The sequence below is a fragment of the Dreissena polymorpha genome, chromosome 4, assembly GCF_020536995.1.
Source record: "Dreissena polymorpha isolate Duluth1 chromosome 4, UMN_Dpol_1.0, whole genome shotgun sequence".
NCBI classification, from domain to species: domain Eukaryota; kingdom Metazoa; phylum Mollusca; class Bivalvia; order Myida; family Dreissenidae; genus Dreissena; species Dreissena polymorpha.
In genome coordinates, this window is record NC_068358.1 from 85,353,997 (window position 1) to 85,381,617 (window position 27,621).

Consider the following 27,621-nt stretch of genomic DNA (forward strand, 5'->3'; position numbering starts at 1 on the left):
AGACAACTTAACATGAAACAATTATCACTATAATTTTGGTAATGTACGAATAGTAAATGCATTTCTAATTCCATAGAGGAATGTATATAGGACTAGTCATGAAACGAATGGAATGCATTCATGGACGCATGAAACTATTCGTGAATCATCATTTATGGATACATTACACGTATAATTCCTGAACATTTATATTACTTATTGCACTACCATCTATGTAAATGCATACCTGCTCCGCAGCCAGTCTCATAAACTGTTTCGCTGAATCATTCCAAATAGCAGGCACGGTCAGGACCCAGTGAATGTCGTCTGCTTTCAATCCCGCCACTTGACTTTCCGATATCTTGCACAGATCATCCTTCATGAATCTATTGTTAATACAGATACATATCAAATTCCTAAGATTGTTTTCTATAATGGATAGTACGTGTTAACCTCACTACATGCTTCAATAAAACATTCTTGACGTACCTGATTGAAAGGCAAAACACTGTCAATGCTAGGAGCTCTCGGCCACATTCGTCTTCTAAGACTGTGTCTTTATGAATGGACTAAAAATACAAAGAACGCATATGGCTTTATCAATGTCGCATTGGTGTTTTACTGATTTTCATTCAACTATTATGAAGGTTTATATTAGACAAGATCTTTTTTAGCTCTACAGGCCGAAGGCCTGAAGAGCTTATGTCATGGCGTGGTTTCCGTCGTCCGTGCGTGCGTGCGTGCGTTAGACTTTTTCTTGTTTACGCGGTTAAGTCCACAGTTTTCATCCGATTCTTTTCAAACTTGTTCAGTGTCTTAATATTACTGAGGACTCGAACCTAATTGAAAATGGGTTACATCAGAATAAAAAGTCCAGAATGATCTCCCCTTGAATTTGAGAAAATTGTGAAATAAGGCTTGTTTACGCAATAAAGTCCACAGTTTTCATCCGATTCTTTTTAAACTTGTTCAATGTCTTTATATTAATGAGGACTCGAACCCTATTGAGAATGGGTTACATCAGAGTAAAAAGTTCAGAATTATCTCCCCTTGAATTTGAGAAAATTGTGAAGTAAGGCGTGTTTACGCAATAAACTCCACAGTTTTCAGCCAATCATTTCCCAACTTGCACAGTGTCTTTATCTGAATGATGAGTCAAACCCTATTGAAAATGAGCAATATCGGAGTTATTAGTCGTCCAGAATTATCTCCCCTTGAAGTTCAGAAAAAATGTAAATCTTTAACATTTTGCCATAACTTTTGCAATATTGAAGATAGCAACTTCATATTTGGCATGCATGTGTATCTCAGGGAGCTGCACATTTTAAGTGGTGAAAGGTCAAGGTCATCCTTCAAGGTCAAAGGTAAAAAAAATCAAAGCGGCGCAGAAGGGGACAAACACATTTTTGTTTACATATAAAGTTCTATCCTTTTGAAACTTCAACGGATGTTTTATATCATCAAGGGCCAGAACCCCATTGAGAGTGAAAAAAATTCGTCCAACTAATTGTTGGAAAGGAGCTATTTGAAGTTTAAATTTTACGTTTCTTCTTGTTTATGCGATAAATTTCCCATTTTGGGTCTGTGTATTTAAAACTTACTCAGATTGTTCATACTATCAAGGGCTTGAGCCCTATTGATTCCAGCCAGTAGAGCGATTCAGGCCCTCATTGGCCTCTTGTTTTTACTTAACATTGAATAGTAAAACCGAATGTTTTTCCTATATCGTGTTAAGACCAATATACTTATTTACTTTTTAGGGGACATGCAATATCGTTAAAAATTAAACTGTACACAATTATAATTTCATCATTTGTACATGTTGTTTCTATAGTTTTACCTTCTTCCACAATTCCATTTTGAACCTTCGAAAGTAGTACCATCGTTTGTGTTCATTGTTTTCGCTCAGTTCACTGTAGCGAGTTTCTGCATCATATGCAAATGCCTCAAGTGTCTTTCCGTCTGGTTTTATCAATATACACGTAGGACCTAGACCAAACAGGAGTTCGTTCAATAGTTCATATTTTAATATATGGCAGTCGAGAATGAACTTTATGATTTTATTTGGTTATAATTTTATTTACATTTAAATTAATTAACTAAACGTTTGGTTTAAACATACATGTTAATAGTAAGGTAATTGACATTCATGTGTAATATTTGAGTATAAACTAGATTTGTGCTCGCATATACATTTAGAAAATTGGTATATCGAAAGGCAAGACATACACACCGGAATACACACCGTTATAAGAACGGCTACTGACATTGCTGGATGCAATATGTAGATGCAGTGAATATAGACTGTTTAAATTGAAAACTGACCATATAAATACAACAATAAATAGTATTATCTCATATTTACATCTACACTTATACACAATTTATAGTAGATTTGTGTTACGAATTAGTATAATGTGAAGATTATTTATGTGTGAACCTTTCAAGGAAGTAAGCTGGCCACCAATCCATGTTTTTGCTGACACTTTTGTCGGATCCCGGTCGTAATCGTGTTTAAATGAAAACGCCCAGCCTGAGTAGGTCGTCCCAAAATCGATCGCGGCAACCACTAAAGCTTTTCCTTTTGCAGCCTATTAACAACAGAACATTCATATACATGCATTTTGAAAAATTCGCGCCCGGAGTCAAGTGAACGACAGGTTTAAGGTCCGATCCAACTAATATTTTTAGAATATATATTAATCGTATGTGACGAAGGTGCATTCAGGGCAAACTCATCTTTCACGTTTATAAAGAACCCACATAGGAGCCAAATGGGACTCTCGCTTTTCAATGGTTTACTGTTATTGCTTGTCGAAAGCAATTTGTAATTAAATTTGGAAGACATATTTAACATGCATGCTAGAAAATACCCCTGTTGAATGTATCTCATTGATCCGATTATGATTTGTAGTTTGTTTGCGTTTTATAGATCTTCGCTTGCTTGATTTTCTTTAAATTTAAATCTGTTATAGCCTCTCCTTCCCCCACCAAACTTAAAACTCTGCTATTTCATTATTTTATACGTGTGCACCACAAAAAATATATACGCTCGCAAACGGAATATTTAAAAGCACTGCAAATTACATACACACAATCAGGTTTTTAAATCGGTATATTTTTAGTGAACATCGATATTTTCGAATTTACTATAGAACTGCCAACTGCAGTGTTTTTTTTAGAGAGTATATAAATCTACAACTCATATGAAGTGTTCTCCGTTTATTTCATAAGATACGTATTAATTTGCTTCACCAGATGTATAAAAAGTTAATAAAACAATGGCATAGAAATATTTGTTTTTCTGATATCTAATAACTAGTCAATCTGCTAGATTTATTCAATTGAAAAGTAAAGTAAACACAAAATATTAATGCAATTAAATTAATTTTACCGTTATCACTTGAACGTTTATTCAAAATTTACAATACAAAAATGACATAATTTAAAATTTGTCGTTAAGAAATCATTAAATATTTTATTGAGAAAGAAACATATCAGTTTCGATTTTAGTTTCTAGCTTTCTCTCTCTCCCACGTAGAATGTCAATTTGATCATTAATTAACGCATTCCTTTTTTAAATCTAAACTATGAACATTTGATTTACATTCTGAACAGAAAACTCAAAAAACAATTTTAATTAACTTAAAGTATCATGTTATTATTACTTTATTATTTACTATCAGTTTCGATTTCGTCCTGCTGTATGTATTTATTGCTCTCTATTTACATAGACAGTAATACAACATTAAACATTAAACTATCTGCACAACAAAATGATACCATGTTCGAGTTGTAAATTATGATTAAAATATATTAAACAAAAACAGTACCATACCATGTTAAAAGTATAACAAATCCTAAAGACTATGGACGAGGAGATCTCTGTAGGCGGAAGTAAATTAACCAAAATAATTCCTTGAAAGATTTCGCGTGTTTATTGATTGAATAAAGCCAATTATTCCTTGTGAGATATCGCACGTTTATTGCACTGTTTTAATATATCTAAGATATAAACAATTTGCTCGTTTTAGTTCGAGGTTTGAAGTTCATTATCTGAACTGTTTATTTTAATTGATAAAAACAAAAAGATACATGTTTTTAATTATTTTAGTTTTAACAATATCACATTTAAATATGTTAAGGTTTGTAACGCATGCTCGTAAACATAAATTTACAAAAAAAAACGAATAATACAATATACAGGTCAAATTTTATCAAGACGTGTTGTTTCATTTCAGAAATATTAATATCCGTTTAGTTTCGATACCCAATGTTTTCAAACGGATTGCAGACAATTTTTTTAATACTAGCGTGAATTCGTTGATAAGATGGTTCTCAACAAAATGTTTTGTACGAATTTTGAATACAGTCAGACAACATTTCAACAATATAAAACAACATTTGTACTTACCATTCCATAAACTAGACTTCAATGTTGTCCAAGTATTGCTCTAGGCGGAAGTATATTGTCTACTTTTCCGTGAATGCTATAACTATGGCAAGCGGTTTGACGCATAATCCCAAGAAACTAGGTTTTTCATGAGAACCTAGGTTTCTCATGAGAACCTAGGTTCTCAGAATGAGAACCTATGTTCTCATGAGAACTATGGGCTCCAAATGAAATCTTGGGTTCTCATGGAAACCTAGGTTATCAGAGAGAACGACACGAAAAGCTGCCGAGAACCTAGGTTCTTGTGAAAACATTGAATATCAAACGAGAACTTAAGTTCTCAAAATGAGAACCTAGGTTCTCATGAAAACCTAGTTTCTCGTGAGAACCTAAGTTCTATGTGTCTATGAGAATCTAGGTTCTCATGAAAAACCTAGTTTCTCATGAGATCCAAGGTTCTCTAGCGTAAACCAAGGTCTTCAAAATGAAAACATAGGTAGTCCTGAGAATCTAGGTTTTCATGAAAAACCTGGTATGTTGGGATTTCATAAACCTAGTTTTTCATGAGAACCTAGGTTTTCACGAGAACATAGGTTCTAGTTCTCATGAGAAACCCGGTTTCTTGGGATTTAATAAACCAAGTTTCTCATGCGAACCTAGGTTTTTATGAGAACCTAGGTTCTCATGAGAAACCTGGTTTCTTGGGATTTTATAAACCTAGCTTCTCATGAGAACCTAGGTTTTCATGAGAACATAGGTTCTCATGAGAACCTAGGTTCTCATGAGAAACGCGGTTTCTTGGCATTTCATAAACATAGTTTCTCATGAGAACCTAGATTCTCATGAAAAACCTGGTTTCTTGGGATTTTATTAACCTAGTTTCTCATGAAGGTACAGCTTTTTAGCGTTATGGTGCTTTTTATGCCCCTGGTAGGGTGGCATATAGTAGTTGAACTGTCAGTCCGTCTGTCTGTCTTCGTGTCCGTCCGAAAACGTTTGGAGTGGTGAGAGGTCAAGGTCAGGGTCATCCTTCAAGGTCAAAGGTAAAAGAAAAATCCAACGGTAGTAACGAGCTTTTAAAGGATATAATTTCTATTTTATATCATTTGGCAGGTTCAGATCATTTTCACAAGGGAAGTCATAGTTTTTAAAAGGATATAATCTGAAATAAATTTTAAGGTCAATGTCATCCTTCACGGTAAAAACTCGAAAAATACAATCCAAGGGAAGTAATAAGCTATAAAGGGGAGATCATTTCTAAACCTGCCAAATGATATATTTAAATTTTATTTCAAAGCGGCGCAATGGGGGCATTGTATTTCTGACAAACAAAGCATCTTGTTTAGCTTGATTACGCGTTTATTAACATAACAGTGAATTTGTTTGCGTTAATTTGCGTATTAACGCTTTTTTCGCGTTAACACGTCTTTTGTTTTAATTTTCATTGGTACTTAAAGGCTTACATAATAAATGTATTATATTTACGTTGCATTTCTGCGTGGTTCGGAAGTAAAATGCTCTGTTCAAACAACTAAATGTATATGTACCTGTTCCTTTTTCACTGAAGGTCTAAGGAGGACCTGTTCCCTCTGAGGTGCTGGGCGTTTTTCCTTTTTTATCGGATGGGGCATACTTTTAACGAATTCCTTCAGGTTAGGAGGGTGTTTTACCTGTAATTTTGATATGAAACATCATCATGTGCATTGTGTTTTAACACGCACGATACATGTTTAATGGTTTGACATAAAACGACGTTAAACATTTACGATTACTTTTAAGATATGAATATGTCGCGCCATTGAATAATCGTTACTGAGCAATATTGTTTTTTTGTACATTAAAATATGAATAACCCTTTTTATTTTAATCTGTTAAATATATGTACTTCTCACTTAGTGACTTTTGTTAAATAATATTATTTACTTACAATTATTAAAAGTTATAAAGAAAGAATTTTTAATACCAAACATTGTTCCGCGTTATCAAAAAAAATGTATGGGTAATGTGATAATCAAATGTATGTGCACCTGTCCCTTTCTCACTGACTGAATGAGAACCTGTGTACTCTGCGTTGCTGGAGGTTTTTCTTTTTCTATCAGATGGGACGGACTTTTTTCGTGTTCTCTTGGGTAAGATAAACGTTGAACATTTTTCCTCTCATTGAAAAGACGCTTTCTTTGAAAGGAAAGGTGTTGTACATTTTTCCTCTGATGGTAAGGATCCGGAACATGCTCCCTCTTGAAGGCAGGATCCGGTGCATGTCCTTTGGCGACGTAAGTGGGCTTTTCTTGTACGCGTGGGAAGTAAGTAGGCTGCGCATGCACATTCTGGAAGTACGGAGGTTCCTGTGCATTTGGGAAGTGAGCGATATTTAGATGTTCCCGATGATCAAAAGGTTTATAATTCCGTTCAATCGGATGAGGAATATGTAGTATCTGTTCTTTACGATAGGTTGGAAAGGGATCTGAATATTCCTCCTTATATATCAAAGGGCGCTTTACTTGTTCCCTCTGTGTTAAAGAGCGGCGTTCCCTAGGGTAAGTAAGACCGTGACCAGAATCAATCTGAGCTTTAGCACGTTTACCAGACTCGCTTATTAATGATCGATTTTGTTTATATTCATTTTGAATTGAGTGTCCTTCCCTGTGTATCAAAGGACGTTGTGCTTGATCCCTCTTTATTAACAGGCGTTGATCCCTCGCGTTAAAAGGACGATGTCCAAGATCGATCTGAGTCGAAGAACGTTGACTCGTTTGACTTCGATAGAAATGACGTTTAACATTGTTCTTCTCAGTTGAAAGATCTTCTCTCTTATATGAAGAAACGTCTTCCTGGTCCCATACATTCGGATCTAACGAACACATTGAACCAAACGAATCGCATGATGCTGTACTTGCTATGTCCGAGTAGAGTGATATTCTTCCTGATATTGAACGAAACGAATCGTATGATGATGCAATTGTTGTTTCCGAATCGGGTGACATTGCTCCTGATTTTGAGCCAAACGATTCGTATGATGTTGAACATGCTATGTCCGAATCGGGTGAGATTGTCCATGATTTTGAACTAAACGCATCATAAAATGCTATACTTGATGTGTCTGAACCGAACGACATCGTCTCTGATTGATTTCAAAACACAATATTACCAATAAAAAAAGACACGGTTTCATATGTATATGAATTCCTTGGGGGTTTTAAACAGAATTTCAACTAATTTGAACATCGATTTATTTTATCAAATTAAAATCGAGATGCTCATTTTTCTGTGATCTGTTGTTTACAATTCTAGATAATTGAGTCAATAAATTGGCTGAAACTAAACTTACAATATTATTCAAAGATGTTTTTAGGTTAGTCAGTGTGGTGTCATCGCGTATTTAGGTCGCAAATGTAAATCCACATACCGTTCTTTTATAATAGTTTACTCCATATGCCTAGAGCTCACTTAAAAAACTATTCGGAAGTTTATCACACACAATCCTTAAGGGAAGAAACGCGTTAACCACGAATTCTAGCTAACTAAGTCAATATATTGAATTGAAACTAAACCTTTCATATTATTCACAAATGTTTTTAATGTAGGTAGTTCCGTGTGGTGTTTTCGCGTCTTTAGGTCGCAAATTTAAACTACCATACCGTGCTATAATAAGTTATTAACTCCACATGCCTAGATTGTACGTTCAATGCGGAAGTTTATTACACACAATCCCTAATCGAATCGAAGAAACGCGTTAAATCACAACTTGAAGATAACTAAGTCAATTTCTAGGGTTGAAACTAAACCTTAAAAAATGTTCATAGATGTTTTTTATTTGTAGGTTATTCCGTGTGATGTTTCCGCGTATTTTAATAGGTCGCAAAAATTAATTTTAACCACCATACGGTGCTATTATACATAATAAATTCCATAGGCCTACATGTAGATTGTACGTTCAATACTATGCGGAAGTATATTACACACAATCCCTAAGCGAAAAAAAGCGTTTAATCACGAGTTAAATCTTAAATTAATGCTATAACAAAACATGTTTAACCCAGTCTATTATATTTAATTTCGATTTAAACATCGGATTATTGCTAGGAATATAAAACTTAGTTATTTGCTGTCTTATAAATTAAAAAATCAAGGTAAAAACTATAAAGATTTAACACAAAACTTATATCTGATAAAAGCAATACTAAATGTCAAGTTGTATTCACAGTTTTTACCACGAATTTGAAAACAAAACACATTCATACATCGTTTATATTATGATCGGGGGCTAGTATTTTGACAATTTGCAAAAAAAGCTTTTTTTCCGATCATTCAGGCTAAAACTTTTACGCTCTGACGCGAATAAAACTATTGTATGTATTGTGTGCATACATGTACATAATTATTGGGGCTCAAGAGTTTTGAACAATTTAAAATATGAAAATTATAATAAATTGAAACAATTGTGGTATCGAAAACACGTATTTTGCTCTTGATACACTCAAGTTATAATTGATATTAAATATTTTAGATATAATCTTTATGTTCGGATTGATATTGACATCCTAACGAAATCTTCTTCTGACAAGTGCGATCAGGTTTACAATTCTGTTCATTCAAAAGAAAATTCGAGAGAAAATGTGCATGTTGTTCACACGTTCACTCATAAACATTTTTTCTTGAAATTGCAGTCAGTATAATTCGGATCGATTGTCATACAACTTGTTTATGTTTAATATATCAGTAACGAAAAGACTTCTGTCTTACATAAAATTCAAACCTTATCAACACCAATATAACACACCAACACACACAAGCATTATATATGCTTATAATCTTTGAAAAGAAACAATAGTAAACATACCATATTTACCAGCTTACGTGTTGAAAGAAATTATGTTTAGCATTGAAAACTCAAACAAGAGAGCCATGATGTACCAAATCAAAGGTTTGAAATAAAGTGTTTTGGAGGACTAGCTATTTATTCTCCAAAACGGTAAAAAGGTATGTTTGATTTCAAACATTTGTTTGTATTTTAGGATTTAAATTACAAATATATTGCAAACAAATTCTTATAGTTGTAAAATGTATTCAAAGACTCAAAATTGCATGTTTGCAATAAAATAACGTATTGATTTCTAAAACAATACATGATATATTCATGACAAGCAGACGGTGTTAATATGTGTGATGTTGATATTTAATTTTGTTTGAGTAAGTCTTCTGTGAACTGTCAATGCATGATTTATTCGAACATTTATCATATAATAGCTGCGGAAAACTGAAATCTATGTTACTTATACACATCGCCTCATATAAAAGAAAATGTATTTGCTACACTGTGAATGAGCGACTTGAAATTAGTCGTATCAGATAAACATATGAAAGGATAAGTAATTGATTCTAACAAGGTTATGAACCTGTTCATGAAGTAAGTTAGTCTCCACGCCATGTTTCGGCAGACTTTAATAAATGTCTTATTAAAATCGTTTGTAAATGAAAATGGCCAACTAGAGAAAGTCGTCCCGAAGACTATGGCGGTCAAGAAAAGAGCTTCTGTGTTGTCTAGCTATGCGAAGAAAACTCTCCATATATTAAAGGGGCCTTTTCACAGTTTTTGGCATGTTTTGAAATAAGTCATTAAATGCTTTATATTGATAAATGTAAACATTGGATCTTAAAAGCTCCAGTGCAAAATCAAAAATAAAATTTAAAAAAGGAAAAAAAAGTAGCCGCAGTGATCCCCGGAGTCCTGGAGTAACCTGGGGTAAAAACGCTCTAGCCCGCTCGGCTATTCTGCCAAGCATTTTTTGTTGAAGTATTTTATGCATTATATCAGCAATCTTCGTAGTTTCACAAAATTTAACGACACCAACAGAACTCTCCTAATTATTCAATCGTTTCGCGTTGCAACGCTTTATAATTTTTCGGTTTTTAAATCGTCAAAAGACGCATATATTAGCTATATTAGACCATGGTAAATGTTCAGTAATACTGTTTCCTCACAGATATCATAACTAAAGCGAAAAATTTGCGAATCTAAAACAACTTTTTTCAATTTTGTCAATTTACCAAACCGTGAAAATATCCCTTTAAGTGACAAATGTTATACATGTTCGTACTATAGGAACTTGCTAGTAATCATTTACCTATATATCGCTGTTTTTCGTTTTACTTTTTTCTTTAAACAATAAAAAAATCAATAACGGATTCAAAATAGTGCGTTGTCTATTTTTCATTTCACACACAATATTTCGTAATTATTTGAGATATATCCAGTTAAAGCCACATTCTAGTAGGCCCTATGCATGTTAGTTTAAGAATGTTAATGTGTATAATTTTACATTCTAATTTCAAGATTCCATATTATTAATCTATTAAACTTTTAAGAAATATGTTTAAAAAAAAAAATTTTTAATTTACCATATTAACAATGTCTAGCGATGGGTATACTACGCCCAATATTATTAAGTCGACGCTATTCCGGGACTTGGGATAAGCTTCAACATTTCATTGGATAACGAGGAATGCACACATTGATTTACGACCAATAACAAACGCATTGCTATCCTACATGCATGATGATTTATTTTAGCAACTAATAATTAACAATTCTTATGTCGAGACTCTTCCATTGTTCACACAAATTCTTTTGAAGTTGTATATAATTGCAGGTTCACTCAAATAAATCTTAAATATAAGTATTTATGATTCAAAATTTGTTTATATTGTACACAACAAATGAACTAATTTATTTTAGTAAAGTATATCATTTTTTGTGTAATCTATTATATATAAGTACGTGTGCTTATAATTAATGATTATCATAGAATATTATTGCATAAACTCTATCTATAATGCCCTCTGGCGGGGTGCAGAAACTTGGCAAAAGGAGGCCTTGAACGGAAGAAATCGTGTATTAACAATGCGATTCACGTGCCGTTCAAGCCCTGTTATGTGTTTTTCATATCCATAATCTGGTCCACGCGCAGTTACTTCCCTTCTCCAGCCTTCGACGACTTTCCAAGCATATATGGGGAACTGAATAAGCACCAGTTTCCTCATGCATGCAGGGATGATGACTATTTCAATCCACTTTTCAAGTTATACCATCTGCACTCTCTTGACAACAGCTTTATTTTATTGGCAACGTCAATAAAGTAAAGGTTATTTACTCAACACTTTCAAAAGACTATGCTGTAAATGTAAGTGTTTGTGTACCTTCAACGTTCCTGCTGTAAATTCCAAAATAATTTCTCATTTCTTACTTTGCGCGGCTGCATTTCAACTTTGCATTAATCCACTGTTTAAACACATTTTAAATCGAAAACTGCCTATCCGAAGGTAAAGCCTTGTCAATTCGGATGATGACGGAGTGAGGCATATGTAAAACACAACCTTGAACTGTATTGAAATAATCGAATTATTGTGTCGATGTCGACTCGGACATGATCATCTGCGGGCGCTATCAAAATCCGTTCCTGCCCTCGTGCTGCGCACTCGGGCAGGAACGGATTTTTCGAGCGCCCGCAGATGATCATGCCCTCGAAAACGTGTATTATCCCTATTATACTTCAATGTTTTCGATTAACTCCCTAACAATCATAGTACGGGTCCTCCTCATAGTATCTTTCGTATCGTGAGTTGACGAGTCCTTAAAAAAGTGCTGTACAGTTAATGGTTTACGCTTTAAGGTTAAATTTATTTGCCGCTTATTAATGACTTTAACGACGAACATTCTCATGTTATCCGGTTTATATATCGTAAAGAATATTAAAACTATGATCCACCGAGTGGAAATTATATGTGCCGAATATATGAAAAATAAATGTATGCAGTTGTAAGACTCTAAACATTTCTTAAGGAGTTCTATTTTCGTTTTTCTAACTGCACATAACGAGTTCTGCAAAAATAATGGTTGTCTGTGTAATAACAAATCTAATTAAATTTGCCATATTCTTCAAAGATATCTCAACACTTAATTAACATTACATATTCTTTAAATGATTTTCCAGGTTGATCCTTACACTATTTAGGAAAACCATCATTTGGTCAATATCATTCGGCATGAGCCTGTGAATAGTGTAATTCCATCTGGAAACGGTCCGCGTCCCAGTGAAGATGTCCTACAGGCTATGTACATACCTTGCCTTATACATCTTCTGTACATTGCTACCAACAATCTGCCCTGAGAAAACTTTGTCAGTGCGCCCACAATATGATTAATTGCCACCACTACCAACCAGTTTGTTCACATGAACATAAAAGACATATGTGTCTATGAATAAGACTTTTAAGCTCATAAAGCTGTCAACATAAATAAGTGAACTGATGAACTTATCACCGCTTTCTTCAATGAAACGAAGGATCAGAATATATCGACACTGGTATTTTCACAGACGAAGACGTGTTACAGGAACGAAATCACTTTGTCAAAAAAGGGCAGCACTCAGTCGGACAAGCTAGTGATTAAAATCATGGACTACAACGTATATGATCTGAGTTAAAAAGAAGCTGACAAACCTGAACCGCATGTGATAAGCGTGCGGCTATGATCTTAATTAGTATAAACATCATTTTGAATGAAAAATAATCAATTTATAACGAAAAATAAACTTCTTAAAAAATCACTATCAAATATATATATAACAAGGTATTAAACTCAAAATCACCCCCAAAACAGGTTTGAACAGCCATAACTATCAATTGTGCAGCTTTTTTCATGAACTCGATGTTATTTAACGCAGAAATGAATTTATTTCTGAAAATGTACATATATTTTAATATTTGTTACAAATGCTGGGTAACATTTTAAGAAATAACACGATACACAACTCCCGTGTAACCTGTTTTGGGGTGATTTTGAGTTGAATACCTTGTTATATAAATAAATAAATATATATATATATATATATATATATATATATATATATATATATATATATATATATTATTTTTTCAGAGAAGTTGATTTTTCGTTTCGATTTAATATTTTAAATGGAATTAAATAACTGTATATGCATAGTCGAAAGAACACATCTTATTTAAAAAAAATGCTTGATTTAATATTTTTAATTGAATTGAACAACTGTATTTGCATAGTCGAAAGAACAAATCTTATTTTTTTTAAACTTGCTCAGAATGTTGTTTGGTAAATAAACGATGCGGGACTTGTTTCTGTAGTATATGCGTAACGATATGGGGTTCAAATACATAAGCACATAATCTAATTTACGGAATAGCAAAATTCCAATTAAACGAAGTAGATAAGTATTTTTGCTTAATTAAGTTCCTATATAATATAGATAATAACTCATTATAGGTTAAGGTATAGCAGATATTATTTACATAAATGAAAAGTATTCTCAAGAATTCGAATTTAGGCATTAATTAGGAGGGGGGGGGGGGTAGAAATAAACATTTGGATCAGCTTTCTTACAGTAACACCCACGTGTACAATCCGAAGGTAATGCATAGAATTATTGAAATAAGGTAAGTGCATATGTGGCATCTAATAACAGTTTTTATGTGATATGTGTTGTAATGTAAAAACACATTAGATGCCACTTTCAGATCGGCAAATATTTATGTTATCTCGGAATGGTAAATTTGCGTTTGTTAATTGTATATTTCGCTGTAGAGTTGTCGATTTTCGATTGTCGAAAATGCTTGAGTCATTTAATGTCGTTGATTATTGGATTACCATTACGATAGAAGTACTTAAATGTAACAGACCATGAGAAGAAATTACTAGTTGTGCACACACGTATTGTTGATATACATAGATAACAACATCCTGTCTATAAAACAAACAAAAAATATACGAAATACAATTGTTCAAATTAACCCCATTGAAGCTATCACAAGCAGCGAACGACTTGTCCCTGTCTGTCAATATATAAACGATTTCGCGGGACCTATTTTATGCATTTGAGGAACCGTAGGTTTTCGAGTTATAGATAATCGAGTTAAAGAAATTATGTTGGCATGTTTTTTCAATATACAATGACGTTGGAACATAATATATCCCCATCGGGTGATAATGTTATGGAACATCCCTCACTGAAAATTTACAAACCACGTGGTACTATCTTGTAAGTACACCATAAAAATGGGCAAAGCCACGTTTCGTGACGTTCAAATTGAGATGTTATTTTATTGTTTTCTTTTTATTAAACGGCACGCAACGAAAAGTTTAAATATTGCATAGTTTAATAAATGAAGCCAGGTACCAGTAAATTGCTGTTTTCGAAAATCTTGATATGCTTACAGGGAATAGGTTACATCAATATACTTTCGCCTAGATCAATGTCAGTGCGCCATTCAGATCGTGTCTGGTTTTCAGAGATGTAAGAAGTTTTCCTAATTAAATACCTTTTAACCTTCTCCTATATGCTTGAACTAAAAAATCGTCAAAATTTATTGACGATAGTATGACAGTAAAAGTTTTATTCAATCCGTTGCCGGTTGAATATCGGAATAAACCGTAAATAATATTTACTTAAACGCAACGGATTGCCCTGAGAACATGATCAATATTAACGCATTTTTGATAATCAACAATTTTTTTGCAAACATATCCACGAAGAACATACTCTTTACTGAACTGCACTGTATAGTAATGAATTCTACCATTCCGTATCATAGCGTAAATTAGCTTACTGTACATAACCGTTCTAATCCGTGTTGTTCTGTGATGAGATGAGATGTAATTGTATGCAATATTATTTTATTTATTATATTTCACTGCCTTTCCGATATTAATTTTTCGTATAACAATCATAGCATTTTTTTCATTATACCATGACGTTCGAACGTTATATATCCCCATCGGGTCATCATTTTTAGTATACCCGCACGTTATTTCCGAAAAGCGAATCATCGGTAGGAACTTAGTCAAACGTAAATAACAGCACGATGGTATCAACGCTTGATATACTTATAACATCTGTACTTTTGCAGTCTTTTTATTGAAAGTTCAACATGTTTGTCAGGATAATAAAATAAATATCAGAACCATTTTCCGGTGTACAGTAAATATTTCTCCCTTCCCTCGGTCTCGGTAGACATCGTTGTCATCAGCATGCAATATTTACTACACCCCACAACTGCCCATGATATTTATATAAAATGGTATCATATCACATTAGATGGTATTGGCCACGTATAGGTTTTAAAATTGCAACCTGTAGTGTGCCTCTTGTTGTTAAATAAATATCGACTTTATTGACTCTTGCATTATCATCTGCTTTTAAGACACGTATATGGGGTGGAGCCAAGTATTTATAAACGCACTTCACTTTTGATCAATAGCTTCGCTCGCTTCAGGACTAAATTAAAGCTTACATAATTATAATCGATCGATAGCAAACAGTTGTGTCTTAATAATTCACAGTATCGGATCACAAAAATGCCGTTCTTATATATTTAAATACCACTGATTATGTACCTTCAGTCTAACAATGTTTTGCTAAATTGAAAAATAGATCCATTTTGTTTTTAGACGAACGTTGAATTACTGGTCACCATTCTTCACAATTAATGTAAACCATCAAGAAGGTCATACGATAAGAGCAACGTGGGTGTAATGTTCAGACGCTGAAGTATTAGCTCGGGAATAAAGCTGAACAATGTACCGCGATGATTTTAGCGATTCATCGTCTGACTCACTTGATTTCAATGAATCGCTCGATTCTGTTGATTGGCCTGAGTTTAATGAGGCACACCATCAACATCTTTCAAATCCCTCCCGAAGAAACGAAAAATATAACGATACAAGGAAACGGGTAACAAGTTATTCTTACCTTCGTAAGCCGAACCAAAGGAAAGATGATACAAACTATGTCAGCTTAGAAGAGGACTGACCGTACTCTTACAAGCCAGAACGAGACAAACGCTTTTCTCAACAAAGAGAGAGGAAAATGTTCCTGTTGAGCCGTTTAAATATGGCACGTCTGGGAGCAGAGGGATTCCACGCCTTTTGGTTGTGGCGGAACAGGTACATGTTAACATAAATTGTTATGACCACATTTTTAACACACAATGTTTGTTTTGTTTACTAGTGCTCGCTAGCTTCATGTTACATGGGCAGAAGAATAATAAAACTTAATAAAAATATTCATCGGCTTGCGATCGTGTGCAACAAAGTATGTTGGAGCATTCTTGTACTCCAGCCACCTGTCTGTCTGTATGTGCGTCCGTCCGTCCGTTTGACTGCCTGCCTGTCTGTCTGCTTGCCTGCCTGCCTGCCAGTCAGCCGGCCTGTCTGTGCATGCCTGCCTGCCTGCCTGTCTGACTGTCTGTCTGTCTGTCTGTCTGTGTCCGTCCGTCCGTCCCCTGTCTGTTGACGAACGTACTTAGTGTACATTTATTATTTGTAAATTTCAATGCGCGTGTTTTGCCTTAACTTTCATAAATTAAACCACTGTTGACCTACAACGGTCGACGTCATCTTCATGTTTTATTTCGAATTGTTAGTCACATATTACATAACACGTCAATATAATAAAGCGCACGTTTACTAAAGGAGATTGTTCAATCTCCAGTAGCCCTTTATTTAAATCAGGCGTTTTTCTTCTCATAATTATCCGGTGTCTTATTAATTAAACTATAGAAACCTCAAAGAAGACAAAATACACGTCTATTCTTTATAGTTTTAACCATATTATTATTTTCCCATACAAATTTTCTTTATATATTTACATGAATTCATTTGATTATTTCATGAAGGCAAGCAAAAGTGAAGCTCTACTAGTGGCCGCCATAGACTTTGGTACTACATATTCTGGTTGGGCCTTTTCATTTAAACACGAGTTTAAAAGAGACCCGGTAAAAGTTTCATCAACTACATGGACTGGTGGACAGCTGTTATCATTAAAATGTGAGTATGATTAATGCGTTAAAGTACTTAGTAATTAAGTCAATTTCTAATTGGTATTTTACAGTCGCTCCATGTCGTTCATTGTAGGTTTGATCGGTTTGTTTTGTTGTAAGATAGTATTCTCATCTACTACCGCCAGAATGTTTGAACACTGTACGTGTCATTCAAAAGGGGATATGCTCATTCAGTTGCTATTTGTTTGATCCTGTATGGATCCGGTATCTTGTTGACACAGTCTTAGCACCATACTCTTCCGCTTTAGTGATTTGTCTTGTCTTATATGTCCAGCCAACAAATTAATTTCACTTTTAAAGTAGTATTCCTTACTAAAATTCGGGGACAACTTAAAATATTACCGTGTTGTGTTTACTTTAATAATTTAAACGTGTGCATATGCGATTTACGCGACAGCAATATCTAACTAGAATACATTTTTTAAATATTGCGCCAGTCTGAGTATAACGAGTTTCATCGTCATCTTTCACGTTGATAATTTTTAATAAATTGTAGGGTGTCATTATTTAATATGCAGAGTAATAATTACCAAGACCAGTATTTATAAAGATGCAGCTTATCTGTATCTTGCATTCCTACATGTAACTAAAACACATAAATTTTGAGAAACTATTTGTTTAAATGGTAGCAAAGGCATTAATCACCTGATTGTGTTATATAAAGTGACTAATGACAAACGTTAAACTGATGCTATTAAACGAGATACTCGCTTTGGTATTTTTGTATCGAATATATGATAATAACTACAATGATAAAACACTGTTGCGTCATCAGCTCTACACAAATTAACAAATTAAAATCCTTTTTTATTTAAAGTAACCGTAAAACGACCACACTATTAAAATCTCACTTTTTGTTCACAACGTCCTACGTACATTCTGATCAAACCAGACGGCAAGACACTCGAGGCATTTGGGTTTGAAGCAGAAAGTCGATACAGCGAGTTAAGAGAAAACGGTAAACACAAGAAATGGTATTTCTTTCGCAGGTTCAAAATGTCGCTGTGAAACAAGTTATTTGAAATTCAAAATGAAACGTAATACATAAAAATAGTTCAGTAAAGACAACTTGGTTATTCATATTTTGAATAACACAAATATAATAGGCTGACATCTAAACGCTTTGCAACCTGGCCCGTGGCAATAAGGCTAGATCACTACAAAAACCATCCCGACATTTTCAATGGAAACAAAACTATATTTCAAATTATAAAAGATAGTCAATATGTAGCAAAAGACGTTGTTAATTATCATGTCATAAACGACGTTATATTGAATGTGTTAATCAAAAATTAACTACTAAAAAATGAAATGACGTCAGTGGCTATTTTCAAATAACATGTCATTCATTTATGTCATGCTCAGCGTATACTGCATTAATTGAATGTTCTTATTATTTGCCAAAATTGTTAATAATAATCTGCGAAAGAATGTGTCTATGAATATTATACTAACATTAAATGACATAAAATTATAGGCAAACATATGTCCATATATGTATAATCGTATTTGCTAATACAATGCACAACACCATTGACATTGTTTTATATATGAAATAATAACTTATATTAGTTTACAAATAATTATTATATTTTACCAAGTTTAAAAAAACTTAAATCCGAAAACCTCAATAAGAATAGAAACGATCATATGTCTCATATGTCTTCTTTTTTCTTATATGTATTAAGGTATTCTTAGTGTTAATAGTAAGATTGGTTGCTTTGCCATTTTCTGACCCGTTTCTTTTTTTGTAACTTGCATGTCTTTTGAGCTTGTTATCCTTGACCGGCAACAAATATTGTTCAAAGTGTACCTGTAAAGGTGTTAAATATAAGGGCGTGCCTTTTAGCTATAAATTTTACGAAGGGTTTGATTTTGAAGAAGCTTTCTTTTTGTCCATTAAGTTTTGGTACAGTCGAAATAAAATTGTTTATTATTGCATACATTAAAATTCCTTCGCAATTTAACAATTTAAAGACTATTTGTTAGCGGAAGTTCATGAAGTATTTTTTTATGTTGGTAATTTGTAAAACCTCTATCGTGGATAAAAAGATAGCTTTAGGGAGCCGACCAATCAGATGCAATACCAGGTATTATATATTATGGACGCATGTGGGTTGTTGTAGTAAGAAGTAGTAGTTGCAGTAGTTGTAGAAGTAGCAGTAGTAGTGGTAGTAGTATTAGTTTAAACATATTTATTTCAAAGAATGTACATTGTTTTACAAAGAATATGACACAACATTTATTATAAGAACATGCTTGAATAGGATTAGAACGAAAGACGATGTCTTATTTTGTTCTTCTCCCTATACAAATACAGTTTCATGTTGCTAGACGGACATACATGGATTTTAAATAACAAACAATGTTAAGGGTATGGACAAAATTACGAGTATAGTTTCTTTTGTGAGAAACAGGCAATAAGTCGACATTTGGGATGTGTATGAGAGAGAGAAAGAGAGAGAGAGAGAGAGAGAGAGAGAGAGAGAGAGAGAGAGAGAGAGATATATATAGAGAGAGAGAGAGGGGGGGGGGAGAGAGAGTTCTGTAGCATATTACGAATCAAATCGCTTACTTTTAATAATAAAAGTATGCACTGCATCGGCTATTTTAGTATTCGTTAAGTAGTCACAAGTGTTGTCTCCATATAGAATAGTTTCAATGCAAGGAACGGAATATGCGGATATTGAGTTCAGAAATTCGCCACGAATATGTACATACCGAGTGCATTCAAGAAAGTAATGCGACGTTGTTTCATGAAGTCCGCATAGACATAACGGGGATGCAACAATATTGCGTCGGAAAAGGTGTTCGTTTAAGGCGCTACACTTTGTTCGTAAGCGCGTGTGTAGCATTTGAAAGCGTCTTTCACCGTATGTAAATAATGGATTCGGAGTCTGTCGATCTATGTTAATTTGACTTTTGAAGGAATTTATCGATTCGGCGTTTTTTATTTCATCCGGAAGATTATTCCATTCACAAACAGTGGATGGTAAAAACGAATTTGAGTATAGTGACGTTCGCGCTTGAATAGTTTGGAGATGTGACGAATTTCTTAATGAGTAATTGCTAAACGATCCAACTGTAGCGGGTAAAAGGGATTGCAAATAGTTTGGTACATTACTAGAGTTCATTTTATACATTAATATTAATTTGTGTTTGCGTCTTCGTTGGCTGATAGTTTCCCAGCCTAGCTCATTATAAAGTTCTTCTATTGAGACTAAGCGTGTGCATCCAGATGTTATACGCGCGGCTTCGGTTTGGATTTTTTCTAGGTCATATTTTTCATATTGCGTACAATTATCATATACAGCGTCTGAGTACTCGAGGATTGGTCTTATAAAAGAAAAATATATTTTCTCGAGAGTTTTTCTATCAAGCATTGATTTTAACCGACGCATTATATGAACGCGTGTCCATGCCTTTTCCTTTATGTATGAAATATGAGCATGCCAAGTGCAGTCATTAGAGATAAAAACACCTAAGTGTTTATGGACATCAACGATGGGTATATTCACGTTATGCATGGTCAATGGTGGATGTGATGGTTTATTCAGTTTTCGAGATATAAGCATTGATTCGGATTTTGAGGGGTTAAAACATACCAACCATTTGTCAGCCCAACTGGATATTTTATCAATGTCAGATTGCAAAACGACTGCAGATTCGTTTGGCGAATTTACGACCATAAACAGACTAGTGTCGTCAGCAAACAGATGTATATGTGCTTGTATATCAGCAATAATATCATTTATATACACAAGAAACATAAGTGGACCTAGAATAGAACCTTGAGGGACACCGGCGAGAATTTCAATAGGGATTGAGTGCGCTCCCGGTAGGATTACTTTTTGTTTGCGATCAGAAAGATAATTAGTCAAGAAAGATAATATATTTCCACGAATGCCTGCTTGTTGTAGTTTGTATAATACACCTTTATGCCATACTTTATCAAAAGCTTTACTAATATCAAAAAAGATTACTCTGACCTCAAGGCCATTGTCTAGTGCTCTGCAAAAAGTATTATAAATATATGTAAGCTGATTAACAGTCGAATCACCAGGCAAGAAGCCAGATTGAGTGGGCGCAAAGAATGAATTATCTCGAAGAAAATTAAAAATGTGTTTATGCAATATCCTCTCAAAGACCTTCTCAATAGTATTTAACAATGATATTGGTCGATAATTGGACGCTTTCGCTGGATCACCCTTTTTAAAAATCGGACACACATTAGCAATTTTCCAACAAGAAGGCATTTTGTGAGTATTAAGACAAGAGTTAAAAAGATCACACAATGGGTAGCTAAATTGATGCATTGCTTCTTTGAGGATACGATTATCAATTCCATCAGGACCAGATGCTTTGCCTAACTTAAGACATTTGATTGAGTCAGTTACTTCTTCCTGTGTTATATGAAAATTCTGAAGAGTGTTAGCGTTTGAATTTTTGATTATTGGTAGTTCGTGGTTGCTTTCGTCAATTGAACATTGGTTTGCAAAATACCTGTTTAGCATATCGGCTTTACAGGAGTCATTTGCTACAAAGATACCTAATTGTTCGTCGAAAAGAGGTGGAATTGAATTGTTTCTGTTAGTAGGAATAAATGTTCGAAGTGTTTTCCACCAGTCTTTTGCGCAAAGGTCAGATGACTTCAGTTTACGTGCAATATTGTAAAAGTATTCATTTTTTGAGTTACGTAGAAGTAAAACGACTTCATTCCTGACACGACGAAAATTTAACCAATGCATATCGCTATTTAGTTGCTTGGCCTTTCTGTATAGACGCTTTCGTTGTCGAATTTTTTTCTTTATAATATTATTTAGCCAGGGGAGATCACGAGAACGTATACATACATTTTTGTTAGGAATACATGAGCCAGCAATTTGTAAAATTGTCTTCGTAATATTTTCTGCATAAATATACCAACATTTTCGCATTTAAGAAGACCCCAATTAGTATCTGTCATTAGTTGTTGAAGTTTGGAATAATCACCAATGTCGTATCGCCAGATATGTCGATATAACGTTTTACGTAAAGGTTTAATGAATTTTAATGTTACAAAAACAGGGCAGTGGTACCGAATAGTTTGGTCTAAAATGGGTTCACCTGTTCCAGAAAGTAATACGGTATTCGGATTACTTACAAAGATAAGATCAATTATGGAAGATGAGTGTTCAGTATAGTGTGTTGGCTCATTTATTAGTTGCGTTAAGTCATATTGTAGACATAATTCGTTAATTGTTCGTGCTGATAATTCGGCGATAGTATTTATATTAAAATCACCTGTAATAATGATATCATTTATTTGTGTGTCTCTGGCTAGTCCTATAGAATTTTCAATAGAATGCATATACGATCTATCCGCACTAGGCGGTCTATAAAACAAGCCAAACAGAACGGATTTATGTTTTGAGGGGAACACTTCAATCCATAAAGACTCAACGTTATTTAATTCGAGATCGTGTCTTCGTTTGAAAGCAATATTTTCATTAACGTATATAGCAACGCCGCCATAAGAGTCTAGACGATCCTTGCGAATTGGCTGGTGGAAGCCTTCGAAAAGAATATCAGTAGATGAAATAGAACTATTTAACCATGTTTCAGTAAAACCAATTATATCAAAATCACGTAGCCCTGTATACAAAACATCTATTTTTTGCATCAGACTTTGAATATTATAATGAATAAAACTTAAGTGGTGTGTTGCAGAGGCATCGGAAGTGGATAAGGAATTATTTCCATTTGTGTTATAAGATGTCTCAGGCAAGGTAGGCCCTGGGTTTGGATGTATATCATCCGAGCGTAATAAAACTAAAGACATCCAGCAGCATGTTACACCAAACAGGAAACATTGTAAGACAGTTTTGAGAAAGATAATATCAGTATGTATATTTTTCCTATCGGGATACGCTTACGTGGGTGTTCAATACTTCGTGATATATTTATTGACTGGTAGACACTACTTTGTAATGAAAAGAGACTAACAACACTAGGCCATAATTGGCATGCAAATACTACATGAATGAGAATTGGAAAAATAGCTGGTGGCCGATACGCATTCATGACAGCGTTTTCTGGTCTATGTTTAAGGTACAACATAATGATATGTTCCAATGAAGACGAGGTGAGCCAGAAACGCTGACATGATACGTTTAATGCATTTGATCATAGAAACATATTGCAATGCTGATATTAACATTGGATTACGTCTTTTGCTACAGAACTGCTTCAAATAGGACGTTGAGATAAGAGAGAGTATAGGAAAAAGGAAGGCAAAGAGGACGATGCTAAAGGAGGATAACATTTTAGGTAACATTTTAATGATATGTTAGGTTATGTTGGGTGTGCAGATCATAATATGAAACAAAAAACCTAGAAAAATCATTTAAACCGTTCGATTATAAATAAATCACCCTTGGAAAAAAGGAAAATAGTGGTTGTAAATAATTAGAGTGAGCATCTGTGTAACGATGATAATGTACGTACACGATTATAAATAATACATCCTTGAAGAAAAAGAAATAGTGATTGAAAATGATTAAAGTGAGCATCTGTGTAAAGCTGATAATGTACGTAAAAGTACACACGTACATATATACAAAATGTGAGAGCATTTAACGAAAAACAGTAGCATATAAATAAAGAAAGCATCAATATTAGCTGATTTGCAATGCAGCATAAACTTTGGTCACATCTGTTCGAAAGAGCACACTTATATTCATAAGAATGTGTAAGCAATTAGCGAATAGCAGCGATATATGTATGGAAAACACAGCAATATAAGGTGATATACATTACATCAAAAACTATGATGCTATCTGCTCAGACGAACACACTTATATGCATGGGAATGTGAGAGCATTTAACGAATTGCAGAAATATATGTATGCAGAAAACACAGCAAACTTAAGTGATATACATTACATCAGAAAGTATGATACCACCTGCTCAAACGAAAGAACACATAACCCCTCTAGTTTGGTATTGAATAGATTGTGCATTGTGTATTACACTTCACGCGATAAATTTAAATAAGATAAAGTAGCACTTTCGCACTTTGTTTTTAGGGATACAATAGGAATAATAGTTAAGTTAACAACAGATTTAGACCAAGGACATGTTAAGCTCTATTTGTTACTTTGTATTTTTGAAATATCACGTGTTCACAAGTGGATGCACCACACACGCACAATTAAACATATACTACAAGTTAACATCAATTAAGATGCATAACTGCTTAAATGGTACTGGTAGAAAAAAAACGGTAAACTATAAAGAGGCTGTTAATAGGAACGCGAAAACTTAGAGTCACAAAGTGTAATTACTCATTTTCCGACAAATCAACATTGATCAAGAGACATTATTTTTTTACAATTTACGCAGACAATATGATTTAACAATTACTAAAGTCTCAAGTCTCAACTAGTGCGCAATGACATACTACTTTAGAACAACTTAGTTACATCAATTAGGACGCAACACTGCATAAATTGTATTGGAAGTCAGACATATTGTTTTACAATTTGCACAGACAATAACAGTTATCAAATACTAAAGTCTCAAGTAACACCTAGTGCGTAATGACATACTACTGTAGAACAACTTAGTTTACAGCAATCACGATGCAACACTGCGCAAATTGTATTGGAATTCAGACATAAAAAGAGTACAAACTAAAAAAGACTGTTAACAGAAAAGCGAAAAGTTAGAGCCCCAATGCGCAGTTTACACATTTTCTGACATATCAATATAATCGATCGAGAGACATTTCTTTTTTACTATTTATACAGACAATATGAGTTAACAATTACTAAAGCCTTAAGTCACAACTAGTGCGTAATGACATACTACTTTAGAACAACTTAGTTTACATCAATTAGGACACAGCACTGCATAAATTGTATTGGAATTCAAAATAAAATAGTACAATATAAACATACTGTTAATATAAAATCGATACGTATACTGTTAATATAAAATCGATACGTTAGAGCTCCAAAGTGTAGTTTACACATTTTTGGCATATCAATATAATCGATCAAGAGACGTTTTTCGTAATTGACACATACAATATGAGTTTTCAATTACTAGGACATCAAGACGCACCTAGTGCGTAATGACATACTACTTTAGAACAACGTAAAGGATTTGTCTATGCGCACGGTTAAAATGTTAGAAAAAGGCATTTTTTTCTATGACAACACCTGATACAGTTAGTTCGTGTACTTTAACGACTGAATGGCGAAACATATGAAATATACTGATGGAAAGTACAGTAGAAAGTGTTTTAAATTATAATAATTATATGTAATGAATTTAGCTCAAATACACCTTTTAGCAATAATAATCATTTACAAACAATAGGGTTTTATAAGTATTTTAGATTTAATCTAAAATACAGCTGAAGGCAGTAAATAAATCATTGTTGTGATGTCCTGCAGAATAACGGGATTTGACAGATTGACATAAAGAAAGACATGATAGTTAGTGTAAACAGTTATAATAACCCCGTGACATCCGTGCTTTTAAATTGAACAAGTATTTTTCAGATGTAAACTGCACAAAAAAGCATAGATCAGCTTTATTCATTTGTACTTTTCTAACTCGAATTCCGAGGCGATACGTTTGAGCTTTGACTCGCCGTTTTCCAACACCCGTATCAGAACAATTCCATCGGCAGACCAGGCGCTTTCAATTCGTTTGGCTTTTGCAAGCCCACGCGCGACAAATAATAACTGAGCACGCCGCTGGGTGAGGTCCTCATTTATGAAAACACGAGCATGTTCCTTGTTCGTCTTGAGGTTCCGCCGTAGGGAATATAGCTTTTGCCTGGCTCGGTAGCTCACAAACTTTACTAGAATAGGGCGCGGTTGAGGCCCTCCTGGCTTTCCGGTTCTGTGAGAACGGTCAATTTCGCCTATGAGGACATCAGCCCCCATTGACTTGCACAAGTTCATGACAATCTCATCTGTGCTTTCATTTGGTTTCGCACTTTCTGGGATGCCGAAGATATGCAGGCTATTGTAGTATTAGTAGCAGTGATAGTAGTAATAGTAGTAGTAGTAGTAGTAGTAGTAGTAGTAGTAGTAGTAGTAGTAGTAGTAGTAGTAGTAGTAGTAGTAGTAGTAGTAGTAGTAGTAGTAGTAGTAGTAGTAGTAGTAGTAGTAGTAGTAGTAGTAGTAGTAGTAGTAGTAGAAGTAGTAGTAGTAGTAGTAGTAGTTGTAGTAGTAGTAGTAGTAGTAGTAGTAGTAGTAGTAGTAGTCGTAGTGGAAGTAGTAGTAGTAATAGTAATTGTAGTAGAGGTATACCAGACTTGACTCTAGGCCAAATATCAAAAAGCAAACAGAGAAGTGAGAAAACAGATAGAAGAGCCTAGGAGGAGTGAATTGAGGAGAAATTCTCCAATATTGACAAAGAGATGACCTCATGTAACAGAAAGAAGACCTGCAACATCCTCAATAGCTTCAAAAATACCAGGCAGCTCAAGGAAAGTGTTATAGCATACGTTGACGGGAATCTCCGAACCGAGAATGCCGCAGTCCTGAACAGGTGGACTCAATATTGCAGCGTCCTCCTTAACTTCACCCAGACCTTAGTCTTCTTTAGAACCGTCCCAGACCAGAAGCTGACAATGAAAGTATGATGAGAATGAGGCAGGCGCTGTCTGAAGGCTGGAACATATCTTGAACCAGACAGCGTACCTTTCTAGCTGATTAAGCATGGAAGTTGGGCGCCGAATGCAGCAATGACGGCACTTTGACCGAAAATCCGATGGGGTAGAACACGTAGCCCAAGGAGTGGACCCAGTCTCTTGTCATGCCCTACCGAAATAATACAACCTCACACTGTTCTTGAATAAACGCGTCATAAGCCTTATCAGTCATCCTAGCAAAGTCATGCTATGCATCATTCTTAACCGACTGAAAAGTAAGGCCGCAAAGCTGCTGGCAGAGGAGCAGGCTGGAATCAGAGCTCGACGGAGCACATTGGGACAAATCTTCAACAGCAGTGTTATCATTGAGCAATACCTGCAACACCGATGTGAGCCCTTCAACAACTTCATTGTCCTTAAGAAAGCGTTCGACCGCGTGTGGCATGATGGCCTATGGCAGGTTCTGAGAGGATTCAACATTGAAGAAGGGTTATTGCAATCATTCAAGAACTTTATGTAAACGCCAGCAGCGCTTTTCTTCTCAAAGGACAAATGGGCGACTTCTTCAGGACATCAGTGGACATACTTCAGGGTTGTCCGCTCTCCCCCTTTCAGTCCAACATTTTTCCAATCGGTGGAAGACCACTCTCTAACTTGTTATTCGCTTATGACACTGACCTAATGGGTTTCATCAGCTGTGAACTTTAAGACCTAGCCAAGGACTCTA

General features: G+C 34.5%; 2 protein-coding genes across 4 annotated transcripts in view; both read right to left on the reverse strand.

Moving 5' to 3' along the window:
- The window catches only part of LOC127878118 (heat shock 70 kDa protein 12A-like), a 71,870-nt gene extending 67,396 nt beyond the window's left edge, over nt 1-4,474 (reverse strand). For 2 of the 3 annotated variants that reach the window (XM_052424542.1, XM_052424540.1), the window contains exons 1-5: nt 3,818-3,941; nt 2,420-2,570; nt 1,820-1,968; nt 469-548; nt 227-365 (exon numbers count right to left, since the gene is read on the reverse strand). In XM_052424542.1, the coding sequence (XP_052280502.1) occupies nt 227-365; nt 469-548; nt 1,820-1,968; nt 2,420-2,570; nt 3,818-3,820 (522 nt within the window). In that variant the 5' untranslated portion in view covers nt 3,821-3,941. Of the gene's footprint in view, nt 1-226; nt 366-468; nt 549-1,819; nt 1,969-2,419; nt 2,571-3,817; nt 3,942-4,393 lie in introns of those variants that run through there. The other variant, XM_052424541.1, reaches the window with a different exon arrangement.
- A 1,244-nt stretch (nt 4,475-5,718) lies between these two features.
- Nucleotides 5,719-26,181, reverse strand: LOC127878564 (adhesive plaque matrix protein-like). The gene is made up of 3 exons (XM_052425095.1): nt 25,838-26,181; nt 6,400-7,015; nt 5,719-6,042 (listed from the first exon to the last, which is right to left on the reverse strand). Exons 1-3 carry the CDS (start codon nt 26,179-26,181, stop codon nt 5,896-5,898), a joined length of 1,107 nt encoding a protein of 368 aa, XP_052281055.1. The 3' UTR covers nt 5,719-5,895.
- Between the last annotated feature and the right edge of the window lie 1,440 nt (nt 26,182-27,621).